Genomic DNA, 23,178 nt, shown 5'->3' on the forward strand with positions numbered 1-23,178 from the left:
AAGTGCTGTCAGGAAATTTTAGAAATGGTTGGTATGGCTTGTGGGTGGGGCATGTGTATGTTTGTGTAATGCTTGTCTTGGGTCAGCTTTTTAGCTTTAAGCCTGCAATCAATTTTGATATATTTGGAAAATACATTTCATTAACACTCACTAGGGTTGTATGATGCATTTTGCCATTTAATATACATCACTATCCTTAAACACAAGCTATCCTTATCTTTTGTGAAGAATTGTGAACCTTCCAAATATGCAAGTGACCATGTGAGTTCCAAAGTAAGTTGGCTGGTTGGCTGGTTGTAGTTTAAAGGACTGAAACAACCCTTTGTAAATGGAACAATAAAGCATAACGCAACACATGGGTCTTTAAGATGATTCGATTAGCATTTACCGCACCAGCCAATTCAGAGTGTAACATCATATTATAGCAATTTTCCAGTCAGCCCACAGACTGTAGTCACAGCATGCAACTGAGTAACTGATAGATGTCTGAAAGTGTGCACTCGTCAGCTTCAAGAGAGGCAATAAAAGACAACAATTCTTCTTCTCTTCCATCTGTCTTCAGCCCAGAGCAAACCTTTTAGAAATCATGGACTCTCAAAATAGTTCCATCCATGCTTTACTTTTTTTTTTTTGGTTCCCCTCTCTGTCTATCCTTCATGTAAGATAGCATATCTGTGGCTAAGCAAATGTGTAACAGCACTCCTACTGTCTTTTGGCATATGCGTTCTCAGGACTGTAATGCCATGTGTGGAGTGTCAGAGACAGAGCTTGGCACCCAAGAAGGTGTGTGTGTGTGTGTGTGTGTGTGTGTGAGTGAGTGAGTGAGTGAGTGAGTGAGTGAGTGAGTGAGTGAGTGAGTGAGTGAGTGAGTGAGTGAGAGTGAGAGAGAGAGAGTCAAGTGTGTCAAGAAAGGAAGATGGAAAAAAAGGAAAGTGTACAAGAAAGAGAGAGAGTGTAAGAGAACTACTGCAACTGTGTTATTTCCTGCTAGGACTGCCTCCATCTGTTGCGCCACTAATCAAACATGGCAAAGACGCCGCTGGCCCTGTTGCCCTCCGCTACGCCCTGATAACACACTGACTTTGTCACTTCCTCAGGAGGACAGTAGTAAATGATGCCCCTACACTTGAGTCTTCAGCACTCAGCAGGGGATGACTGGAGAGCAATTATATGACTGTATGTGGATATTAGAATGTTTCAGAGAATGTAACTCTACACAGAGCTGCCGAATGGCCCATCACCCCAATAGAGTTTTAATTCAACACTCTGTATGCTGCTTCTTTGTCTTTGTTTATCACACAACTGAGCAGTCACACAACTGCTCAAAACATATTCATGTTAAAGTCCAAAATCCTATTTTGGTCCCTTCCCACTGATGGAACGGGTAGATTTGTATAACTATTTCTGGTTGGCGTATTAAAAAGACTGTGTATTAGTTGAACATTCTTATGATTATCAGTGCAGAACATGTTCCTTCATCACTCTTTCCCAAAAAAAGTGTTTTTCCAGTGAAGATGGTGGTTATGGGGGTCAATATGCATATATTTAAGCCACTGGGTATTTTAGGGATTTGAATATTTCATGAGCAGTTATCTGCAATTTTGTCAAGTCAAATCAAGTAAAATTTATTTGTATAGCGCTTTCTACAACAGTTGTTTTCACAATGCAGCTTTACATAATTAGTAATTGGTAAAAGACAGAAAAAAAAGAAATAACGTAAGAAGATTTGACGGATCCAAGACCCCCAGTGAGCAAGCCAATGGCGACAGTGGCATGGAAAAACTCCTTCGGAGCTGGAGGAAGAAACCTTGGGAGGAACCAAGACTCACATCCTCCTATATTTTATATCTGAGGTGTGCTGTATTCAAAGGTGAAAAAGCAAACACATGGAGAGTGGAATAAAATTGCATTCTCATGCTCCTCTCATTAATCATGGGCAAAAGACCTATGGTTCTCTCTTGAACATGTAATGAATTCCTGACCACAATCTCAGCTCAGGGACTAGAGATTCTGAAAAGGGAAGAGGGGGTGGAAAAAAGCTCAGTTTACATCAGAGCAACAGTGGGTCCGCCAGGGACTGTTAAGCTCCTGATCAATAGCAAATAAGGAGGTAGTACGCGATCAGCGGCTTCTAAAGCATAGACATATATGTTCTGTAGTTCAACAAGGAGGAGCTGGGCTCGGTATTGTGGGTCAGAGGTAGAGTCTGAAACAGTGCTGGTGGTGGAACACCATATGGCCAACACCTGCTGTTAGGACACTGCAAACACACATGCCTGCCATGTCCTTTTATCCTGTTATGTGTTTATTTTACAAATGATATCAGAGGGTTGGGGAGGAATCCATTTGTAACAACAATGACCTCTGCCTATTGCCAAGAAAGCACTTATCCTCCCCAGGACTGAAAAAAATTGGCCTTTAAAGTGCAAACAGCTTTTGAGATAACAAAAATAGTGAAGATGTCATTTTACGGCTACATTAGCAGAAAGACAACAATGCAACTGCACAAGGCTGAACCTCCATTACTTAAAGCAACCTGTGTGAAGAGACATCCAGTGCTACATCATGACAGGGCAGAGTAAAGACGTCTATACACCTGTTTTGCTGAAAGGAAAATTCTTTTTAAAAGATTTAAGGGGCTCAAATAGGAGCACAGTGGATGTTGAGAGCTCTTGGTTGTCAAATATATGTATAGAAGACAGGAATAGCAAAAACTTACACAGATTCTGAGCCGTTTTTGCATCCAGGATCCGCAGCTCTTTCGCTTTTTTCTTAAATTGTGTCATTCTGTCATCAGTTTCCTCCACGTCCTTTTTCACTACAAAAAAAAAAAAAAGATCATAATTGTGAATGTCTTAAGCATTTGTTACAGTGTGAGTCATGCTTTTATGTAAAGTACTGGGAAATAAAAAGCCCATTCAGGGGTAAAATGTTTAACCACTGGTACCAAGTCCAAATTCAAGTAGAAGGATCATTTTAACATTTCATGAAAATAATTGAGATGGCTAGCATCAACATCTAGTGCAGAGTGAAGGTAGAAATAAAAGAGAGGAAAGGTCAGAGAAAGCCAGAGGGAAAAGGCAAGAAAGAAAACAGAGAAAGAAAGTAGAGGAAAAAAAAGAATGACAAAGACAGACAATGTGCAATGTAGACTGGTAGGGCGTGACTGCAGCTCAGCTCAGTAGATCAGGGAGAAGAGTCTGCTGTTGACAAACACCCAGCTCGGTCTGTCAGCAGCTCAAAGCCATGGAGATAATTGTGTTAGTGCCATAATCCGGAGAAGTAGCAGGCACGGCTGCCTGGCACAGCCCTACAGAGGCATTAATGCCATACATGTGTGACTAGCACTCCAGAAAGAGTCTCCGTTTACATTAATCTGACTTTGTGAGAACCTTTCCTCTAGTGGTGGCATGTATGAACCAACCTGGCACTGAAACCTTCTTATCGGTCAAACAGCACAAACCAAATCAAAGCACTAGCAGTGCAGCCCACATTATTTCCTTAAATCGAGAGAAAAAAAGTCTGTAAAGCTTGAAAAACAGATTTTAAGAGAGAGAAAGAGAGAGAGAGAGAGAGAGAGAGAGAGAGAGACTTGTGGGAGCGAGAGTGTACCTTGGTGCTAATCATCACAACTTTGCTATTTATTTAAGCCCTAGGTGGGCGGGTGGAAATCTTGAACAAACAATTCTCTCCCAAGAAACTATGCATATGTTTAGGAGTTAGCATAGCAAGAAAATCCCCTAAGATGCTAACAAATCACTGCCCTGTCATCAGCACTGCTGCCATTATATATACAACCAAACACACACACAATTTCTATCAAAATTATATATAAAATAAAAATGAGCATTTTATAAACCACAGAATGAGATTCTGAGCCTTTCTTGCAGTCTCTTTAGGTTCCTTAGATAAATTAAGAACAAAACAATATGCTCAAACCATGCAAGCCCTCTGGCGCAGTTAACAATTAACACCACGTTTACTTGCTATTTACTACTGAGCAATACCAAATATATACAAAGTGTGTATTTCATGATTTATTTTTTTCTTATTATTAGACTAAACATATTAACTGTGTCACTATTTACTGTGTGTTTGATAACAGCACAAAACAAATGTGATACTGTAATTGGGGACATCATTTTGAAAGGCCCTTTACAGTACTGCAAATATTTTAACCACTGCGCCTTTCGCTCATCTTCATTTTTCCGCTCTCTCAAGATGCCCATGAGTGAAGTGCTCACCATCTTCTTTCTGAGCATCACTGAGCAGTAGGCATCTAGAGTGGCAGTGCACACACAAAAAGACAACCTCAAAGAAGAAACTTCAGACCAGAGGAATAAAAACCAACTAAATAAATAAATAAAAGCCTAGGAAAGGGAGATCTCAGGAGATCCTTGTTTTTAAGGGGGTGAGAAAGTATTGCTCTGCCATTCTAGACTAGGGAGGAGGCAGGCTCTCTAGATCCCCCTGTGTCTCCCTCAGGCGTATCGCCACACCCTTCCACCAGCTGGCTAGCCCACCTGGAAAGCCCACGCTCTCAGCATGATGCTTTCAACACATCTTTCAGCTCCTCAGCTGTCTCTGCATCCAGGAAGCCTCCGCCATCTTGTTGGAAAAAGGCAGGGTTTGATTAATGTGAAACAGGCACTGTACAGCACAGCGCGGCCCCTGCGCTCTTTCCACTCTCGCTAGAAGAGGTGGCCAAGAAAATCTGGGGGGTGTTGTTCGCTCTCTCTGGCATGCTTACATATTCAATTACACCACACACCACAAGCTGTCTGCGGAGTACAACTCCTGGAGGGTTTTGTCACATACTGGCCTACATTCTTTCTCTCTGCGTCTGGAATAAGAAATGCTGGAAATTGCAACTACACGTCGAGACTGCAAATATGGATCTAGACCTATTTAAGTATACATCATAGCTACATGACATGTTACAGCTATGGTCTAATGCGAACACTGACAGAAAGCTCTCTGGTTCTGGCAGAGGAAACCTTGGCATTCAAGCAAGGTTTGTTCTAAAGAAACCGGGCCAAATTGAGTCTGGCCAAGCAGGCTTAGGCACTTGATCTACCACAAGAATATGCTCAGATTATTGACAAAGGCAAATCACTCACAAAGCAAGACGTGTTTATCACCCGTCCAAGTGGCTAAAAGCTGTTGATACAACTCCACTGCTCCTTCTGCACAAACTTTTAGCTGTGTACGCATTCTCCCAAGCGTCATTTCAGAGAACCGGGGTGGACAAAAACTGGCAGCAGTCATGTTTGGTTAGGCTGTCATAGCCAATAAAAGCTGGGCTCCTTCGTTCCATTTCCTTGACTGCCTGACAAGCTAGCATAGAGCAATAATGCAATTTTCACCACAAATTAACATCAGCAAGAGACTCACATTCAATTTAATTGCTTTTCTTAGAAAACAGAATTAGCAGTTGGGGTGTTCTGTGGTTTATTGGAGAGCAGGTGGTTGATCTATTGGTTGGAAATGAGAGGGGAGGGATGCACTGTTTTTTGATCCCACGCTTGTGGTAAACAGAGTGAGAGAGCAAGCTGGGTCTCGCAGCATGGGTCCTGCTGACTGTGTCTGCACACAATTCAACTAATACAGATGGCTCATTAGGATTTTATGTAAAACTCCACCTATACAAAGAAATTAATGTTGAGTAAAAACATGCTGTGCACATGTAGGACAGAAACCCCACTGATATAGGAACATTTCTGCCATTTAATATTTGAAAAAGAACTTCTTTGAATTTAACTAAACAAGGACAATGAGAAGCCAGATTGTTGACCATACAAGTCTTTCTTATCAGAAAATAGCAGTTTTTCACTGCAAAGAAAAATACAAACGTAACTGATAATGGAGAAAATGTAGGTTTCACCATCTCAGTAAAACAACAGCAGTACGAACACACCAACACAACCATATGCATATGTGTTGAATCCACAAACACTGTAAGTGGGGGAAAGGATAAGCTCTTGGGGGACCAAAAGGTTCACAGGATAAGATTAAATTTAATAGTAATAAAAGAAACTACAAGGGGAAGAACACTTGGCTTCTTTGCAAGCCCTCCCTGTGTTTCTTGGAGAAATGGTAGCCCATGGGAGCTTCTCATTTCCAAAGTTCTCCACACTTGGGCATAGATGCTGTTTGCTGGACCAGATTCCTTCTGCTGGGAGCGTTCCATGTAATATCTCCCCCAAGGCAGCCAAAAAAGCCTCGAGCATTAGCAAACTAAACACTACCACATGTTCACTTCCGGACAGCGATGAATCCACAGAACGCCACTACATAGAAATAAAACTGCCGCAATGAGCGGAACAAGGAAAGCGCTATGACTGGTCATCTAAAAATGCATTAAATACCCTCACAACATGGAGTGGAGGAGACTGTGTGGAGCCTGGCTGTCCACAGGTCACTTTATCCCCCAAATGTGCAATCTGCCTGCAAAAATGTGCCTCTTTCTCCATCTCACAGACGACAGCAACTGATCCTCTACAAATCCCAGCCCATATGAGATGGATTCGGTGAAGACCAAACAATACAAGTTATTTGTATCAAGAAAAATGAAAACCAAGTGTGCTTCAAATATGTCACCAGAATATTTTATCTCGTCAGTTATAAATGTTTTTTTTTGTCCTAAGAAAATAACTTCAGCATTAAAATGAAAAATGAGACCGAAAATAAAACAATATATAAAATGAAACATATTAAAGAATGAACTGATGTTTATTGGCACATGGAATGGGAGTTGAAGGTAAAGTGTGTGTGTGTGTGTGGGGGGGGGGGGGGGGGGGCACAGACTGAAGGTCACTGGGTACCTTGGTCTAGAGTCCATGTACAGAACTGTCTTTTGGAAGATACAGCATAGAATATTGGTCTGCAAGGTTTGCTCCCACCTACAACATGTGAGACCTCCCAAAATAGACAGCACACTTGAGTTTTGAAAACACCATTTGACCGGAGAATTCCAGCTGTGACCAATTTCTGCCATTGACTAGGGCTAAACAGAGGTCTCTCTCTCAACCCCACAGCCAATTTATCGTCTGGATATAAACCCTACTCTCCAATCCTCCCTCAATCTAGACTCTCACATGCGTGCTCCCACTCTCAAAAAGGCAATCCTTTTCTCTTTGAGTCACAGACCTGAAATTGTTACTTTTTCTTTCAGCCAGCCAAACCTCCATTGATTGAATAAGGGTAGTCAATAAAAAGAAAAAAAGAAAAAAAACATGTGCAAATTGAATCTGAGCACAGCATAACAAAGACAGAGATCAAGATAAGTGCTTAATGTACAATCAAAGATTTGTGGCAGGAATTTGTTCGGGGTCAGCTGAGCACAGTTTGATTAGGAGGTCTGCAAATTAGCACTAGCAAGCTACTCATCAGAGCTTTTCTATTATTAGTGATTAGTTAGTTGAAGTGTTCATGCTAGGGTCTCAGGAAGTGTTGTGTTTGTGTTAATGCTGAGATCCAACCCTGGCTCATAATTACAACAAGATCCAGGTGAATGTGTACAGTTCAGTCTCCCTCTGATTACTTTCTAATGTCAGGTTATTGGGAGGCGTCTCCCTGTTATGGCTTCCTCCTTTCCTCCATCTTGACCTTCATACTGCCAGGGCGCATAGACTGGCTGCTTCAGTCCTCAAGAAGCTCAAAGTGAAAGGAAAGGAACAGCAGCTGAGGAAGAAGCTGTGCTTTCAGCCATGCAATTATAATCACCACTAATAATAACAGAAACAGGAAAGTGTGTGTTAGTAATGACTGTGATGTGATGGCGGGTAAAGCTCATTTCTTCAACAGCAGAGCATAACTAAGACTAAGACTTCCAGAAAACTATCAGAGAAGTGATCACAGCCCACTCTTGATCCCCAGATGAGTTTAGTAGTCTGGGTAACGCACCCAGTCATGGGGGGTTGTGATGGTCTTAGCTTGAGCTTCTGACCCCTGGACCTTTACTTGTCGACAATGCAGGCAAAACTTCCAGCTGTACTTGGACATGAGCCCAGGAGGACAGCCAAGCATTCCTCCTCCTAACAACAGAAACCACATTCAGACTGAGATCTGCTTTTTATTAACAGCCACAGGCGCACATATGAGTTGTGGGAAACACAACTGCAAAAACGGCTCTTCTCAAAAATCACATGATAGAGTCAGTCCAACGGAAATGACAGTGCAATCTTGTGACTTGCATTTCATCACAGAAAAAGCTATATCTATGCACTGTAATTCTTACAGGACCTGAGGCCCTGTCAAACAGACTACCTCATGCATGATCCCATTCACTCAAGTTTACCTCGTTCACACAGAGATCTGCTAGAGCATAACTAATAGCTCAGTCATCTACATTTCAGTTGAGTACAATGTAGCTAAAAGCTGTGCTTTTCCATTAAGACACTACACAGTGACTTTTGCGAAAATAAAAACTGCGTTGTTAATAATAATATAGGAAGCTGAAATTTACCTTTATAAGTAAGTCATTTAGAAGAATCCTGAACAGTACAATATCCAACGACATTCTCAAGGCATTAGTGTGAGGCAGTAAAATGGGGATACAATAAAAAAGAGAAATCCCATGAAAAAGACCATTGAAAAGACCATTATTGCTTTTTAGTCCAAATTCTGCGGTATTGAACTCGGGGAAACTCATACAAGGCTTTAATACCTGAGCTCAGGGAGTGTGGGAAGGGTCACTTCTCAGAATTGTTAACTGGCCATAGAGAGCTCCTTAGGCTGGCCTCTAGATTAAGCTCCACAGGCAATGAATAGAAGTGGAGGCTTTGCCAGGAGGGCTGATGTGACCCATAAGATTTAAGGACAGGAAGAACCAGCCGTTCAAACCAGCTTCCATTAGCTAAGATCTACTGCTAAAGGCCCACCCCTGAGGCATAAAGTAAAAAAAATGGCTCATGCGGAATTCAGCCCAATAGCACCTATTGCACGTACCAACTGTGCAACCAGACTCAACATAGCAACAATGCCATTTATACCATACAGTCCCACTGCTTTTTCCAATGCCAAGAAAAAAAAATCACACCCTTAAAAAAAATGTGTCGAGTTGCGTATTTGCCAGCTAGGACAAAAATAATGAAATAAACAGAAGGTCATGTTTTGAGATTTCGCAGCATAAATGTGGGAAAAGATTCCTCGCAACCAATTACAGGAACCTATGCCCAGCAGGGAGACATTAGTGATGGAATAGCACTGGCCTTCAACTGAAACCACATGCAGAGACAGCCACCTTTATTTACATCACTACTACAGATGTGTATATTTCTCCACCATCCAGCTTGTTTTGTTAAATCTGAGTTGCTGGTCTTTTATCTATCCCACCTTGTGATCATGGCCATATCTAACACTGTCCACTGGCCTCCTGCTGCACAGCTAGTATTTATGAATTAAACAATGACTGCTGCGACAGCTGCACGAACTTGCCCCGAAGGAAAAGCAAAGCCTTTCATCAAACCATCCTCTGACTGTCACCTGGATGGTGCCTTCCTGTTTACCTGTTCTGATCAGGCTCAGTGGGCTAGAAGTGTGACCCACCGCAGCCCCTTACAGCTCATGCTGATCCACTGTTGTCAGCCAGGAAAGGCTGGACTGTGGACCTTTCAAGAGCTACTGTATCAGTCCGAAGAAAGAAGGAATTAAATTCACAAAACACAGAACAAAAACCTGTTGAGGACAGTGCATCCTTGAAGTACTTTTTTTCCACCATCGGAAATGTCGCTAAGTGTTATCCTCTCTCTCGAAGGTTAACTGATAGGTTGATCCAATTTGTCTACTATGTTGTGAAAGGTCTTAAGGAATACTTCATGTGTGTGTGCAGGGAAATGTCAAGGTTTGCTGAAGGATAAGAACCGGTGGGAAAGAAAAAGCGCAGACTTTCCTCTCAAGCAGCTTGGCGTCACACTTGTTAGTGAGAGACAGGTTTATCTGTTGGAATCAAACCCAGCAGCAGATATGTGCAATGTAATTGAAAAGCTCTCCAATCCCTCCATAGGCAGTCACTGTTCAAATTCATGCATTGCCACTCTCCACAGAACTATGAATTTTCTCGCTGACAAACAATTTCTGACAAGCATTGAGTGACAGGCACGTACTGCCTGCCACTGTGTGTGTTTGTGTCAGAGAGAGACTGCTAAAAAAAAGTCCCTCATCTTACGTTCTTCAAACATCTCACATTCAGCATGAACTGATGACACCGGTATGACGGAAGACACATGATGATTAAAGAAGTACAATTCAGAATTACACACAAACACACAGTCTCACAGTTCCATGTTGCTAATGCATCTACTAGAACTATATACCCCTTGTATTCTCATTTACCTCAGTTATACCTCAGGTTGTTGGTATGGTATGAAAGCACTGGGCTAGTTATGTAGTGATCTAGGTAGGCAGAATAAAAGACAAGGGCAGGGGGAAACAGACCCCCTACTTTGAAAACATTTTATGTGAGATATATGAAAGAGAGCCAGAAACTGCAGCTCCATGAATCCTGGAGAACAGCTTGTTGTTTTTTGAAAGCCCTTACTTGGCTGGGACTTGCTCTGCGTGGGATGAGCATGGTCCAGCTGGTCCAGAGATCCAGGATTGCACACCCCTCCCCCAACCTCCAGTCCATTTGGCTGGTGTTACTCATTTCAACCCCTTGGGGCACCTCATCATAAACCCACACACTTGCACAACTTTCCCTCTGGCCCAACATTAACCACTTCTCGCCATTCGGAAGCAGAGATTTGTATGGAAATGGTGCATGAATGACAGCAAATAGTGTATGCACCTGGGAGAGGAGAAAGAGATACAAAAAAGGCTCACAGGCTAAGGCATCCTTCATTATGGCAGTGTGACATTGCTTTCCCTTACCCGCCAATTATTTCTGATCCATCTTCCTAAAAATCAGCGCCCCTCCATTAAATTCTTTTTAAAGCCACAACCTTGATTACAGTTTTACAGAGCTACCACTGTTTTAGTCAAGATTAATGAGTTATAATGACAGACTTGGTGCTTGGTGAACATGCATTACAGTAGTGGCAGTAAGGCATGGTTTTTGTGCTTTATTTCAGCCTGGTCTCAGGCTGTGATTACAGGGCTGGCAGGACTGTAAACAGTGGGCTCTGACCCACTCTGCTCTGGAATTAGTGTATCCATGCTAGCTGAGCGTGAACTACGTGCTCTGCTGCTACCCCGGCAGGCGGGATTATGAGCCGTTTATGGGACCCGCTGCTACCCGCTGTCTGGATTACTGTGGGATTGGACTGTGTATTAACCCCAGCAGTAAACGTGGCTACAGGGCTTTTAGCCTGTCACTTAGTGCTCCAGTTTGCCTAGTAAAAAGAGTAGTCTATGTGCTCATGGATGTGCCTAGCCAAACTCCACATTTCCAAGCAGGGACACACTCACACACCCATAGAATCCTTGGCCATCAGTAAAACAACAAGCAGGTCCTGAGGCTTTGTTGTCTTCCTGTGTTGCACTATTCCAAGGTCCATGTATTATGTGGACAAAAGGCACACAAATTCCTTTGTAGTGGCTGTCTAGTAGCTGTGTAGGTCCAAGCGTAGAGCACATACTGAAGTAAACAAATCTATAAACAACATCGAATTACACTTGGACCTTTACGAGCAAGCCTTTAGGTCACTTTGCTCTAGCAGAGGAAATGTTAGCTATTGACAAGAACTCAGCAAAGGAAATGAGTCAACCCAAACAGATACTTTATGTATTCTAGATCTTCTCCAATATTCCAGTACAGAGGGAGGGACGTCACAGAGCTCTGAGTGCCTCTGTAATATGATCATGAAATAGCACAGGATCCTTTGAACACAGCCAGGATCAATGGATGATAAGAGTGGCCGTGCAAAAGCAGTGCCATTGCAAGCCAGGCCTCTGTGATCTTCCTGGAGAGCTGCTCTCTATCAAAGAAAAGCTAAATGAAAGTGGGATAAGTGAGGTGAAAGTCCTGGCACCGGAAGGTCTGCATTTATCATGAACGTGGATATTCAGTAATCTTTTACTGTCCCTCTTGGCTTTAGCAGCACACAGTGTGAGGTAAGCCCAAAGCTGCTTTCATCAAACACTTCTTAAATGGATAAATTATATCATGAACCATCGTACATGTTCAATTCTTAACCTATGAATGAGTTCAAAAAAGGCCTTTCATGTTTAAGGTAAAAACTAAACGAGGACTGTTGGGTGGACAATCATTGAAGATTGTCAATAAGGACACAAAAGTTAAAAGAAAAACATTCTAGTGGAAAACCCACATTTGTTTCCCACTAAAATAAGAAAACATCGCCACATACACACCAGTGGGACAACAATCTCTGGCCAAGTCTAACATTTTTCCAGAAGGCTGCAGATCTTGGTCCAGTCTTGATTTTGTCAGAGGTGTTTTGGTTGACCCCCTGGTCTGCACCTACTCTTACATTTCACAAACAAGCCTTCACATCTCTTCTTCTTCACAAATCCACACCCAACCATTTGTAGCTGCCTGCTTTGTCCTGCTTTTCCCAGAGCTACAGTAAAATATGTAGGAGAAGTGGTAGATTCTTTACTTCAGAGAAGCACAATTTACCACTAACTGGCATGTACAGCATACATCATGGTTGCTCAGCAACACATGCAAGAAAGTACAAAATGGCTAGACCCAAAGACAGATGGGTTGGTGAAATAAAATTACATAAATAAATAAATGGTACAAATTACAGAAACAATTTAAGCATAGTCAATCTTATCCAAAGTGCTTTGTATTTTGCAGTCTAGTCAAGCCCCTTTATATGATTACACAAACAGTGTTACTGAGGAGATGATTTGAATGCAGGTTGCAAATGGTACTCTAGCAACAAGTGATTCGTTTTCCACAAAATACCAAAATAAACAATGCGTTTTCAATATTAAATTGTGCTAAAACACAGAAGAAATGGGTGTATTTATGAGCTCTAGAATGTATGTAAGTACAGCAACTGTACCAACACTTTAGCACTTCAATGGTTACTGCTGTCATCTCTCTAAGCACTGCTATCAGCTTTGATCTCCTTGCAGTGTTTCAACTCATGCTCCTCAGTGCAAAGGTACTAAAGCTCACAAAAACTGTCATACGAATTCTAATAATACAGAACCAAGCAGCTGTTCTGTCAGTAAACAAAACTACACCATTTCCCATGAGAACATAGCCAGTTACAGGGTAATACACCCTGTCCATCACAGTAAATGATACACTAATGTGGTCACAGTAAGTGGTGGAAAGTCACTTGGTAAGTCAGAGAAGTGTTTTATGCGTACAAGACCACACACCTTGCAATATCTTTATCACTGATGGTCTCTGCAGATCCTGCAGCTCAAAGAGTAATAATGGAATTCAAATTGATCTGTTTAGGATACAGGATTTAAGCATTTATAGCTGTGCTGGTTTAAAGTACACACTTTACAGCACCGGGGGTTAACCACGAAACAGACAGAACCAATGGTGAAAGGGATGCTGACTATCGATAATACTCCATTAAAAATTACTGAGCGGAGAGTAAACCAGTGTGGTCCAGCTGTGCATCAACATAGTCAAGCAAAGTCTCAATCACTCAGTCTTGAGTCTTATTTGAGACCCAATAATAAATTGCAATCATTATTACTATTATTCAGCACAGTATCTGCCCTGGTAACAACAAACAGACCCCAAATTTTCCCCTGCTCTGACAAATCATTACACTGGCTTGCCTGGGAACTTCATGGGGCTTGAAATAGAGTTTATGCCAAAACCGTAATGGTGTAATGGTTCTCCACTCCTCCTGACTATTCATTAAAAAGAGGGAAAAGAAAAATAAATAAATAGGTTGATGCATTCAATTTCTTTTTTTCTTCCAAATTTGTCCACTTTATTGTGGATTTATGTGATGTACAGTCATTTAGCAATGGGGAAAAACAAGTCTATCAAGATGAACAGTCAATAACACCACAAAGAAGTCTCTAAATTATTAAGTTAACAGTAAAATCATGGGGCATTCTAACATCTTCACACCATTCTGTACTTTTTAGCTGGGGAAAAAAGGTATATTAAACACCACCCATTTAAAATAAACATGGTCCAAAAATATTTGAATGTCTCCCACATTATGCATTAATGTAGGTGGCTTAAACATCAAGCTTAGAGTCTGAGAGAGCAGTCAGCCTTCATTTTCACGAGGTCAGTAATTTCACACAACATTTATTCGAGTTCACCCAGGGAAGGTGTCCGTTAAGGGCTTGTGCGTTCTCTGCTGACCACAATCATGAGTTCCACTGGGGACTTCAAACAGACTCCCCCGCCTCCACCAGTCTCTTTGAAATCTCGGCACCTGGGCGCCCAGTTAGCATTCCGCTCCAGCATCAGTCCACCGCACTGCACAACCTAGATATGCACGCATATTAAGTACTGCATTGGCATTCCATTTTCCAATAGTTGGTATTTCACTTTCAAAGTAGGCCATCACTGAAGGACAGAGCACTTTTCCTCATTGCCAATTTCTATCTGATGGGGAATAAGCAGAGGCAGATTTTTAACTCGCTGTTTCAGGTAGGGGGCTCCATCACTGGGAGAGGGGTTTAAACACGCATCAGTCCAGGACATGTCCTGTTTATGCACCAATCTCTATCGTAATTAGCCTCAAGACCCACCCACAAAATATATTAGCAAGTCTAGTAAACCTAGTTGAGTTACAGTAATGTTTCACTCAGTCTCCATAGATTGTGTCCAGAGTGTCTGTACTAATGGAAATTCTTCACCTACAGATAGGGTTGGACAATATCCACTTTCTTATTTTTCCAAAACGTCTTAAAATATTACAACAATATACAATATTGAGCAAAGGGCAGAATAGATGGTTCTACGTTTATGTTGCTTCTGTATAATCTTAACCCGGTTATACTTTAAAACCAAAAAATAAATAAACACAAAGTTGAGTTCACAGGGTCACAGACTAAGTATACACAGTGCACACCTTTAAATAAATTATGTATACATGTATGTGCCATTGGATCTGTAGCCCATGCGCACAGAGTTTGCTTAACTAGCTCGGCTACAGATGAATAGTATACTGAAACGTGTGCCTAAGAGAGCAAATTTGAGTGACTGTTTTGGAGTGACAAAAAAGCGAGATAAGATTATTATAAAGTTATGTTGTGTTTGGGCTTGTAGCCAGCCAGCTAGGCTTAGTCTTAGGTAAGCTAGCTAGTGGGCAACACCACACCACAAGCACTGTAACATTATGTGATCCCAATCTAAGAGGGAACAGTGGGATATATATATATATATATATATATATATATATATATATATATATATCGCCACTGCATTCACTGCCTAGGTTAGTTGGGTATGTCACAGCAACCAGGCTTCTAATGGAACAGTGTTGTGCATATCTTTCACACGGTGTGCGCTTGTTAATCAAATTTATAAAGCAGCTTTGCCCACAACCAGTTCTGCTGGGTGGTGGGTAAAGCTGAATTAGTCAGCATCAGTCTAGTTCATTTTGAACTCTTTTGTTCTGTCTCTAGTCTGGCACTGCAATATGTTTGTGGCTGTGAGGCATGGTGTGAGAGGGCCACAATTTAATAGCTGTGCAATGGTGAGCTAATAGGAATGAATACAGGCGCAGCTTTGGTCCTGTCCACTTTAACTTACGCAGGTCAAGCACAGTAATTACAAACACAAAGCACAGTCTGCAGCTGCTGTCTGCTCCCTCAGGTGGGAGGGTTAGAGTGCTTCAGTATTGCCCGATGCCACATACACATGCACACACCCTTACAACTGTGTGACTCACAAATCCCACGAGTCAGACTGAATAAGCCCCATGCCATTGCAGCTTAATGTTACTCTGATGAATGAATTCATTTGTTTGGCCCACTCAACACAATGACAGCTAATATTGCTATCTGCTAACAAATGAAAGAAGCATTATGGTAGCAGAAATAAGACATCAAATCTCAAGTATCCTACACACTGCACAGCAGTGACTGGTAAATTGTTTTTCACCCTGAACAATAAGGACACATTCAACAATGATCACAAATTACCAATATAACAAACACATTCTCTCTACTGTCGATTCGGTTCAGGATATTGCAGCACGCTATGGACAGTGCTATCTCTCCAGCAGATAGCAACTACCCAGTATAGCTTATAGTATATTTTCATGACATTCAACCTCTCTCCACCCATTCTTCCCCTCCTCTCCAATACTCGGACATGTTTTTTTTTTTTTGTTTTTTTTTTCACTACTTCAGCATAAGTGATGTCAATTGTATATAGGGACAGGCCTCCAAATGCCACCCTCTGATGGGATAGAAATAAGACCATGTAATGATTACGGAGCATCTGCACACATTTCTATCAGTCCGCTGCATACAAATGGAAGTGGCTGCATGCTCCTCATGTGGGGCGACAAATCACAACCTTATTCCTTCACGATATGCGGGCCCTTTCTTGAGTGTGCAATAAGAAACCGAGCACGCTCAACAGCTCAGCTGAAATGTCATCAGAGTCGCAGACTCATGAACAACATTTCGCAAACCACAGGGTGTCTTCCAACTAGCTTCGGAATGGGGAGGGGGCAAGGAAGAGGTGCTCAGAGAGAGGCAGAGTGAGTGTGTTAGAGAGAGATGCACTACACCAGCAAAACAATATATAAAAAAGAAGAAGGTACACAGAAAGGCACAATCCAGGGCTTTCACTTCCAGAATGGAAGAATAAGAGATAAACATGCTGAGGGTTTTGCACTGCAGCACAGAGAGAGACAGCAGGGGCCAGAGCAACATAGGATGAGTCTCTCTCTACCGCTGACCTCACTCCATCAGATCCCTGTTGAGGCCTCGGGGTTGCCAAAGCAGCAGACATCAGTCTCTTCCTAAAAATATCCCTGTATTCACCCAGACACAAAGCCATTCTACTTTAGACACTGAAAACACACATACATGGTAACTACATTTACTCCCACCATTATGGACTCTAAATTGCTTCCTAGCCCTGCTCTCCACAAACTTGTATCCCTAATTATGAGATTTTCTACTGATGGAGGTCTAAACTGCTTTCTTAGCCCTGCGGCAATGAGACTATTTCTGAAAGTAAAATTCTTCACTAGAAGGCTTCAATTAGACGAGGGGGGGGGGGGGGGAGTTTGCAGTGACTGTGAGACATAACACTAAAATTAGCTATCAGACACCAAAATTAATCCACTTGATATCAAAGCGTGGCATCCACCTCCAGCATAGAAATGCCCAGATTAGCAATGGGTACATAATGAGCTTTTGCCCATATGCATGATCTTTTCTGTACATTTTTCCTGTAGATCTGGCAAGGCACATACAGTAGCCAGTGCATCCCAATGCATCTCATTCTAGCATGTTAGATATTTATTTATCTTTTTTCTCTGTGGGGCAAATAAAGCCCCTGAGTTTGCTGGTACTGTCTCTCATTCCAGTTTCTCATCAGGGCCCTGTCTATCATCTCTCGGTGGAGGTGGCATATGGGGGAACTGTGTGGCCGAGACGCAGTGTAATTAACTATTAGAGATGTACTGTCCTGACAGTATTCAAGGTGCATCGCCAGGTTTCTGACTGTGGGCAACATAGTAACAGCCAGGCCTTCCTGTCTTTAAAAAGCTGAGCTTGAACCTTTCCCATCTACTCCGGTATAAATCATGCTGCTACACTGCTGCAACAAAAAAAATGTTTTTGCACTAGTCTTCCAATTTCTGGTAAAATTACACTAATTCAAGACAATATTTACAGTATGTTGTATAATATGTAGTACTTTACAAAGGAAGTTGCGGCCTAGAGATATAAGAAAAAAATATAGAGAAAAAAAAAACTAACTTATAACCAGAAGGTCACCAGTTTGATTCCCTGAACCGACAGGATACGACTGAAGAGTAAGGCACCTAACACCCTAAACCTAGCTGCCTCCTCAGGCACTGCAGCCACTGTCCCACCTCACTAGTGTGTGTGTGTTTAATAGCGCGCGTTTACTGCATGGATGGGTTAAAGGTCAAAATCCTTAAAAAAATCTGGCAATATCATATACCCTTTTTATCTTACGTTTACCTTATAACAGGGCATGCATTTACACACTGGCAATAGACTCTCTAAATTACTTGTTAGAGTGAACACAGAGAATGCTTGTTAGTTTAGGCTAAAGACCGGGCGGACGATAACAGGGAGGACAGAGAGCAATTCTGGAACATTTATTCAGGCTTTTTTTATTTCTCTGCTATTTTGTGGCTGCCATCTTTATTAGATGTGTGCTTTGGGGGGCAACGTACTTCCCTTTAGGAATAAACAAGCTCGCAGCACTGGTTCCTCTAAAACTCACCCCAATGCACAACATGCTCTCACAACACTCGCTCTCCGCTGGATTAAAAGCTCCTAATAGTCACTAATTATACAAACTCATTTCTTTTTCTCGATGCCTCTGCATTTCTGCAGCTTTTTTCATGAAGCCGTAAACACTGTTTCGGGACTGAATTTAATAAGCTTGCCTTGTGAGAGTCCTCTTTAATGGGAGCTTAGCTTGTTTGATAAGTCTCCATTTCATCACACACTTTATTAATTAATTATATAAACTTAAAGCAATTTGCCTCCTTAATGGCTTATTTTAGGAAAAGATTTGTGGCCAATTAATTGATGGCGCTATAGTACAAGCGCTCTTTTGTTTAGTGGAGCATGTAGGCAAGAGGTAATGGTATGTGGAGTGTGTGCACTAAAATAATGATAAAATAACGATGGCTAAAATGAAAAATAGCTTAAAAAAAAGTGTCCGTCAGGTTGTTTCTTAGTTAAGAAAGACCATTAGGAGAATTTTAAATATGCAATATGATTATGGAAAATGTATGTTAACTGAGAAATACCATTTTAATGGAGCTTTTTTTTGGGTAATCAAATTTAATAATCACGGCAGTGGTACACTACAAGCATTTTTGTCCTGAAACAAAAACGAACACAAGACACCCAAGAGCACACATGACAGAGCTGAAATGGACTTTGATTTCAGCTAGCAGAGTGAGCTTATCTCAGCTTTAAATCTCTGATTTAGTTCTGCACTTGAGTCTGGGAGGTAGAGGGGCAAAAGCAAGGCTGACACGAAGCACCTCTGTTTTAGGCTAATGAATCCCGGACCTCACAGACGGCTCCCCCGAGTGCCCACTCCATGTCTCTGTGTCCTTGATTACTCATTATGCCTGACAGATTTCACCTAAACACTGCCTCGCAACGCTCAGAGGGCCTCTCTTCCTCTGCGCCTTCTCCTACACTGCTAGACACACAGACAGGCAGACAAAAGAAGCCAGAGAGCAAGAGGGCAAAAGAGAGAGAGAGAGAGAGAGAGAGAAAAAAGAGAGAGAGAGAGAGAGAGAGAGAGAGAGAGAGAGAGAGGGAGAGAGAGAGAAAGAACAAGCATAAAAGCCATTAGAGTATAGTTTGTACTGTGAGCATGTAGGTAATATATTGAGTTGATAGAAAGGTCTAGACACAACATTTCTCATTCATGGTAATAAGGCCCACAGAGAATGAAGATTCCTCTTTCGGAATTAAACCACTGGGTGTTTTTAGACTTCTACTTGAAGTAATCTTCAAATCAGTGTTGAAAAGAGGATTCACTGACTCCAGTCACTTGACTCCAATGTACAGGATGAAAAGGTAAAAGATGTCCAAATTAAACAATTTTGTTAATGACTGTAAATCTGTAAACTCCTGCACTACTAAGCATCATGCTGTATCTGTCAGAGAGAAAAGTGCTTTAAGACACTGGAAGAATCAAATGAATAATAACAAATGTCATGATCGTATACATTATGTTCTAAATTAGAATACAAATTACATCTGTTCATGAATTGATTTTAGCACTTGTTCGCGGCAGCCCAGTTGATGAGTATGAGGCAATTTTAAGGTTTTTGATGTGATTACACAGAAATCAATAAAACTGCTGAACATCCAAAACAAGCTAATTCATTAGAAGAGTAGCACAAAGGCACACTTTCTTCTACTCTGTGGAAAAATCAAGAGTCACAGGTAGAAAACCAATTGCAACAACGTCAGGGATCGCACTGCCACTTGTTACAGCTTCCATCCTCTATCCCATGACCCTGTTAGCAGTTTTGAGGAAACAGTTTCAATGCAGAGAGATAAAAACCTTTCTTTACTCAGATCTTGTCCTTTCAAACATGCCTGTACCACCTTTTTATGTTACAGAGGCATGTTGGACTCAGCAGATCCAGTGCAAATCCAAAATAAACTTTTTTTTTGAGACAATTACTACAAAGCCCAGCATCAGGCTTTGATAACAAGGTCCTCTTCCTCTTCATCAAGCTCTCAGCAATTTCAATCAGCACAGGTTAGAGGAGAAATGTTCTCAAAAAGTCAAGAATACATTGGCTGACAAAAGAGGTTTTCTCTACAAAGGTCTGCAATCTCCTTAGCAGCGTCTGCCTTTGCACAGTGGGCGAATGGGGACGAAAGAAAAAAAAAAAAAAAAATATATATATATATATATATATATATATATATAAAAAAAAAAGAACTGACCCTGAACTGCACTACTTCTCATCTTCACAAGCTGCTGTACTTAATATGACTCGACTTGTGTATGACTGTACTTCTCTAAACAAATAAATAAAATAAACTGCATAAGCAACACTAAGCGCAAGATCCCTAGTTTACTGAACTTAGCTGTTTTTAAATGACAAAGTTTACTTCTGCAATTAAGATGACAATAATGGGTAGAGCTTAATCTCTAGCAGAATGAACTTCCATCACAACATTTTAAATCTCTACAAAACAAGCCCAGACTTTTTTTCTTTCCTTACTGAATGTTGCTTTTCCAATTGGATTGGTAATGCATGGCATCTTTGTATAGCAGTGGGCCAAACCTGGACACTCTCCTCAGAACACAGCTAAAGCTGCAGGGAAAATGGATATAGATGGAAAACTAAGAATTAACCAGATTTAAAGTTGGTAGAAGCAGGGGGACAAGCAAGTCTGAGAAAGTTTGTGCACACACCAGAGAATGAAAGGGACGCTTCGCTAAATCTCATTTACAGCCTTCTCCAGCACAGCGTTATCTTTAACAAACTATAAATATGGAAATGAGTGGATGAGGTGACCCAAGGGTGAGGGTTTAGCTCCTTGTTGTGGCCTGGACTAAGTCTCTGCGTTGTCTGGCAATCCCAGTTTGCTTGGGCAGCCCAGGTCCAGCCGTAAGTGCTGGCAGCCCTCACTCTGTTCAGTTAGCCTCTTCTGTGTTTACCCGCAGCAGGTCTTGCGACATGGGGCTAAGCGCTGCTGGAACGCGGCTCAATTGTATGCTCACTCCTCTTTTGTGAGGTGAAAAATGGAGATGCTATTGATGCAAGAGGAGATCGGAGGAGGGCAGCAGGTGCTAGAGGACAGCCAATATTTGCACAGCGGCTCCGGCGACATACACGCTAACCACAAAGCAAGAAGGGGGCAACTGTTTTTCATTGCTGCTCCGCACTCACACACAAATCCTAGAGGAATGACATTTATCCTCCATCCTCCTTCCCCCTTTCAGGAAATCCTTTTACGATTTACAATTGCCAACATGCATCCTGGCAACATGTTTCATTACAGGGGTCAGGAGTGCACCTCCCAGTGATGGGGATCTCCCTCTCTCTTTCTGTTTCTTAGTATCTCACTCTCTCTCACATTCTAGTAGGAGGCTAAAACTTTCAGCGATACGGAGACTACTTGTCAAGACAAACGCATCAGTGCCAGATTAATTGATAAGATTCTGTCAGTCGAGTTCCCAGACTAGAGCGCCCACTTCTTTAACATAACCCAGTCTGTGTCCCATATTTACTGTCTCACCCAACAACCTCCTTTCGCAATTTCCTTGAAAGCAGACCTGCCTACCAAAAGACTGAAGTCAATAACTTTGGCTATGGTGTCTTGCGCGGGCTGAGGCACCAGCTTTTAACATGGATTCTTATAGCACCCAATGCTTCAAAAATTCAAGCAAACACAATTGCTGCCAGATCCTGACAACCTGCCATTCTCATCACTGTCATGCTTCTCACTACAGATTTGGCAAGTGCTCCTCTAAACTGGGAGGTCTTAGAAACATGCCTTTTTTGTTGTTGTTATCCATGAATAAAATCTGTTCACAGCCATATTGTCTTCTCGCTATTTTTACCTCTGCATAATCTAGGGAGTGAAAAGGGATCAAATGAATGTGAGGGTTGAAAAGAGGCATGGGAGAGTGGTGAGAGTTTTCAATGGCAAAAGTGTCAGCAGAAGCCCAGGAGGGGAGAAAAAAAAATAAAAAATCAAGAGAGTCTGACAAGTTTGTGACAGAAGAGACTGGGGGGAGGGTAACTAATTGCTTGAGTATGCATAGGTGTCTCTCACTCTTTCTTGGTGTGCGTCTCCCCTACGCATGTCTAAAGTTGGAAATAAGAAATGAAAGCTTAATCCGTTTAAATGGAAAATCTATCAAGTGCCCCAGTCTGTGTGTGGGGATTATTATGCTGACGATGCAGATCCTTCAGGAGGCCAGCAGTTTGTTGTTCCATCACTGCCTCCTCTGACAGTAATGAATATCGCTCCTCTGTGGCACACAGCCAGCAATTGGTTTGGACTTCCATGACAGTCCACTGTAAACATGAATAAAATATCACAAAGCATCTTTTTTCATCAGTGAGGGGTGAGTCGATTCCTCCAATCTGCCAAGGTCAGCAGGGTCAGAAGCCTGTCTGAAACAACCAGAGCCTGGCCATGTCAACACTACTCACTCCAAATGGATTAAACTGATCTCTTCAATAAAACAACCACATGCTCTTTCAAATATCTTGTCATACATCAGAAACTCTTTTCATTGGTTTTCTAAACAGTAACAGAATTACACCCCAGTATGTTTGAGAGCAGGCAGGCATTTTCACCATGTGCACATGTGTAGCACAGCCTACCAAAACCAACAACAACAAAAAATGATGTCACAGAGAATTGGAGTTATGACTATTACTGTGTGGAATTCCAGATGGAAATCTGAAAGACTGTGACACAGCCATCATCAGCAGGTCAGTTGAGGATGACCTTTCATCCTGACTGGCATAGCGATTAACTGGAGCTCTCAGAAAAGACCAATCATGTTTTGACGTTTTGGGCCTGACTCACCCTAAGCCTCCTTACAAATTC

At 41.8% G+C, this 23,178-nt stretch overlaps 1 protein-coding gene across 8 annotated transcripts in view; it reads right to left on the reverse strand.

Moving 5' to 3' along the window:
• The window catches only part of diaph2 (diaphanous-related formin 2), a 395,960-nt gene that overhangs the window by 197,373 nt on the left and 175,409 nt on the right, over positions 1-23,178 (reverse strand). For all 8 annotated transcript variants that reach the window (XM_072664160.1, XM_072664155.1, XM_072664157.1 and 5 more), the window contains one exon: positions 2,720-2,818. In XM_072664160.1, coding sequence (XP_072520261.1) covers positions 2,720-2,818 — 99 coding nt within the window. The remainder of the gene's footprint in view (positions 1-2,719; positions 2,819-23,178) is intronic.

The sequence above is a fragment of the Salminus brasiliensis genome, chromosome 19 (genome assembly GCF_030463535.1).
Source record: "Salminus brasiliensis chromosome 19, fSalBra1.hap2, whole genome shotgun sequence".
In the NCBI taxonomy this organism is placed as follows: Eukaryota; Metazoa; Chordata; class Actinopteri; order Characiformes; family Bryconidae; genus Salminus; species Salminus brasiliensis.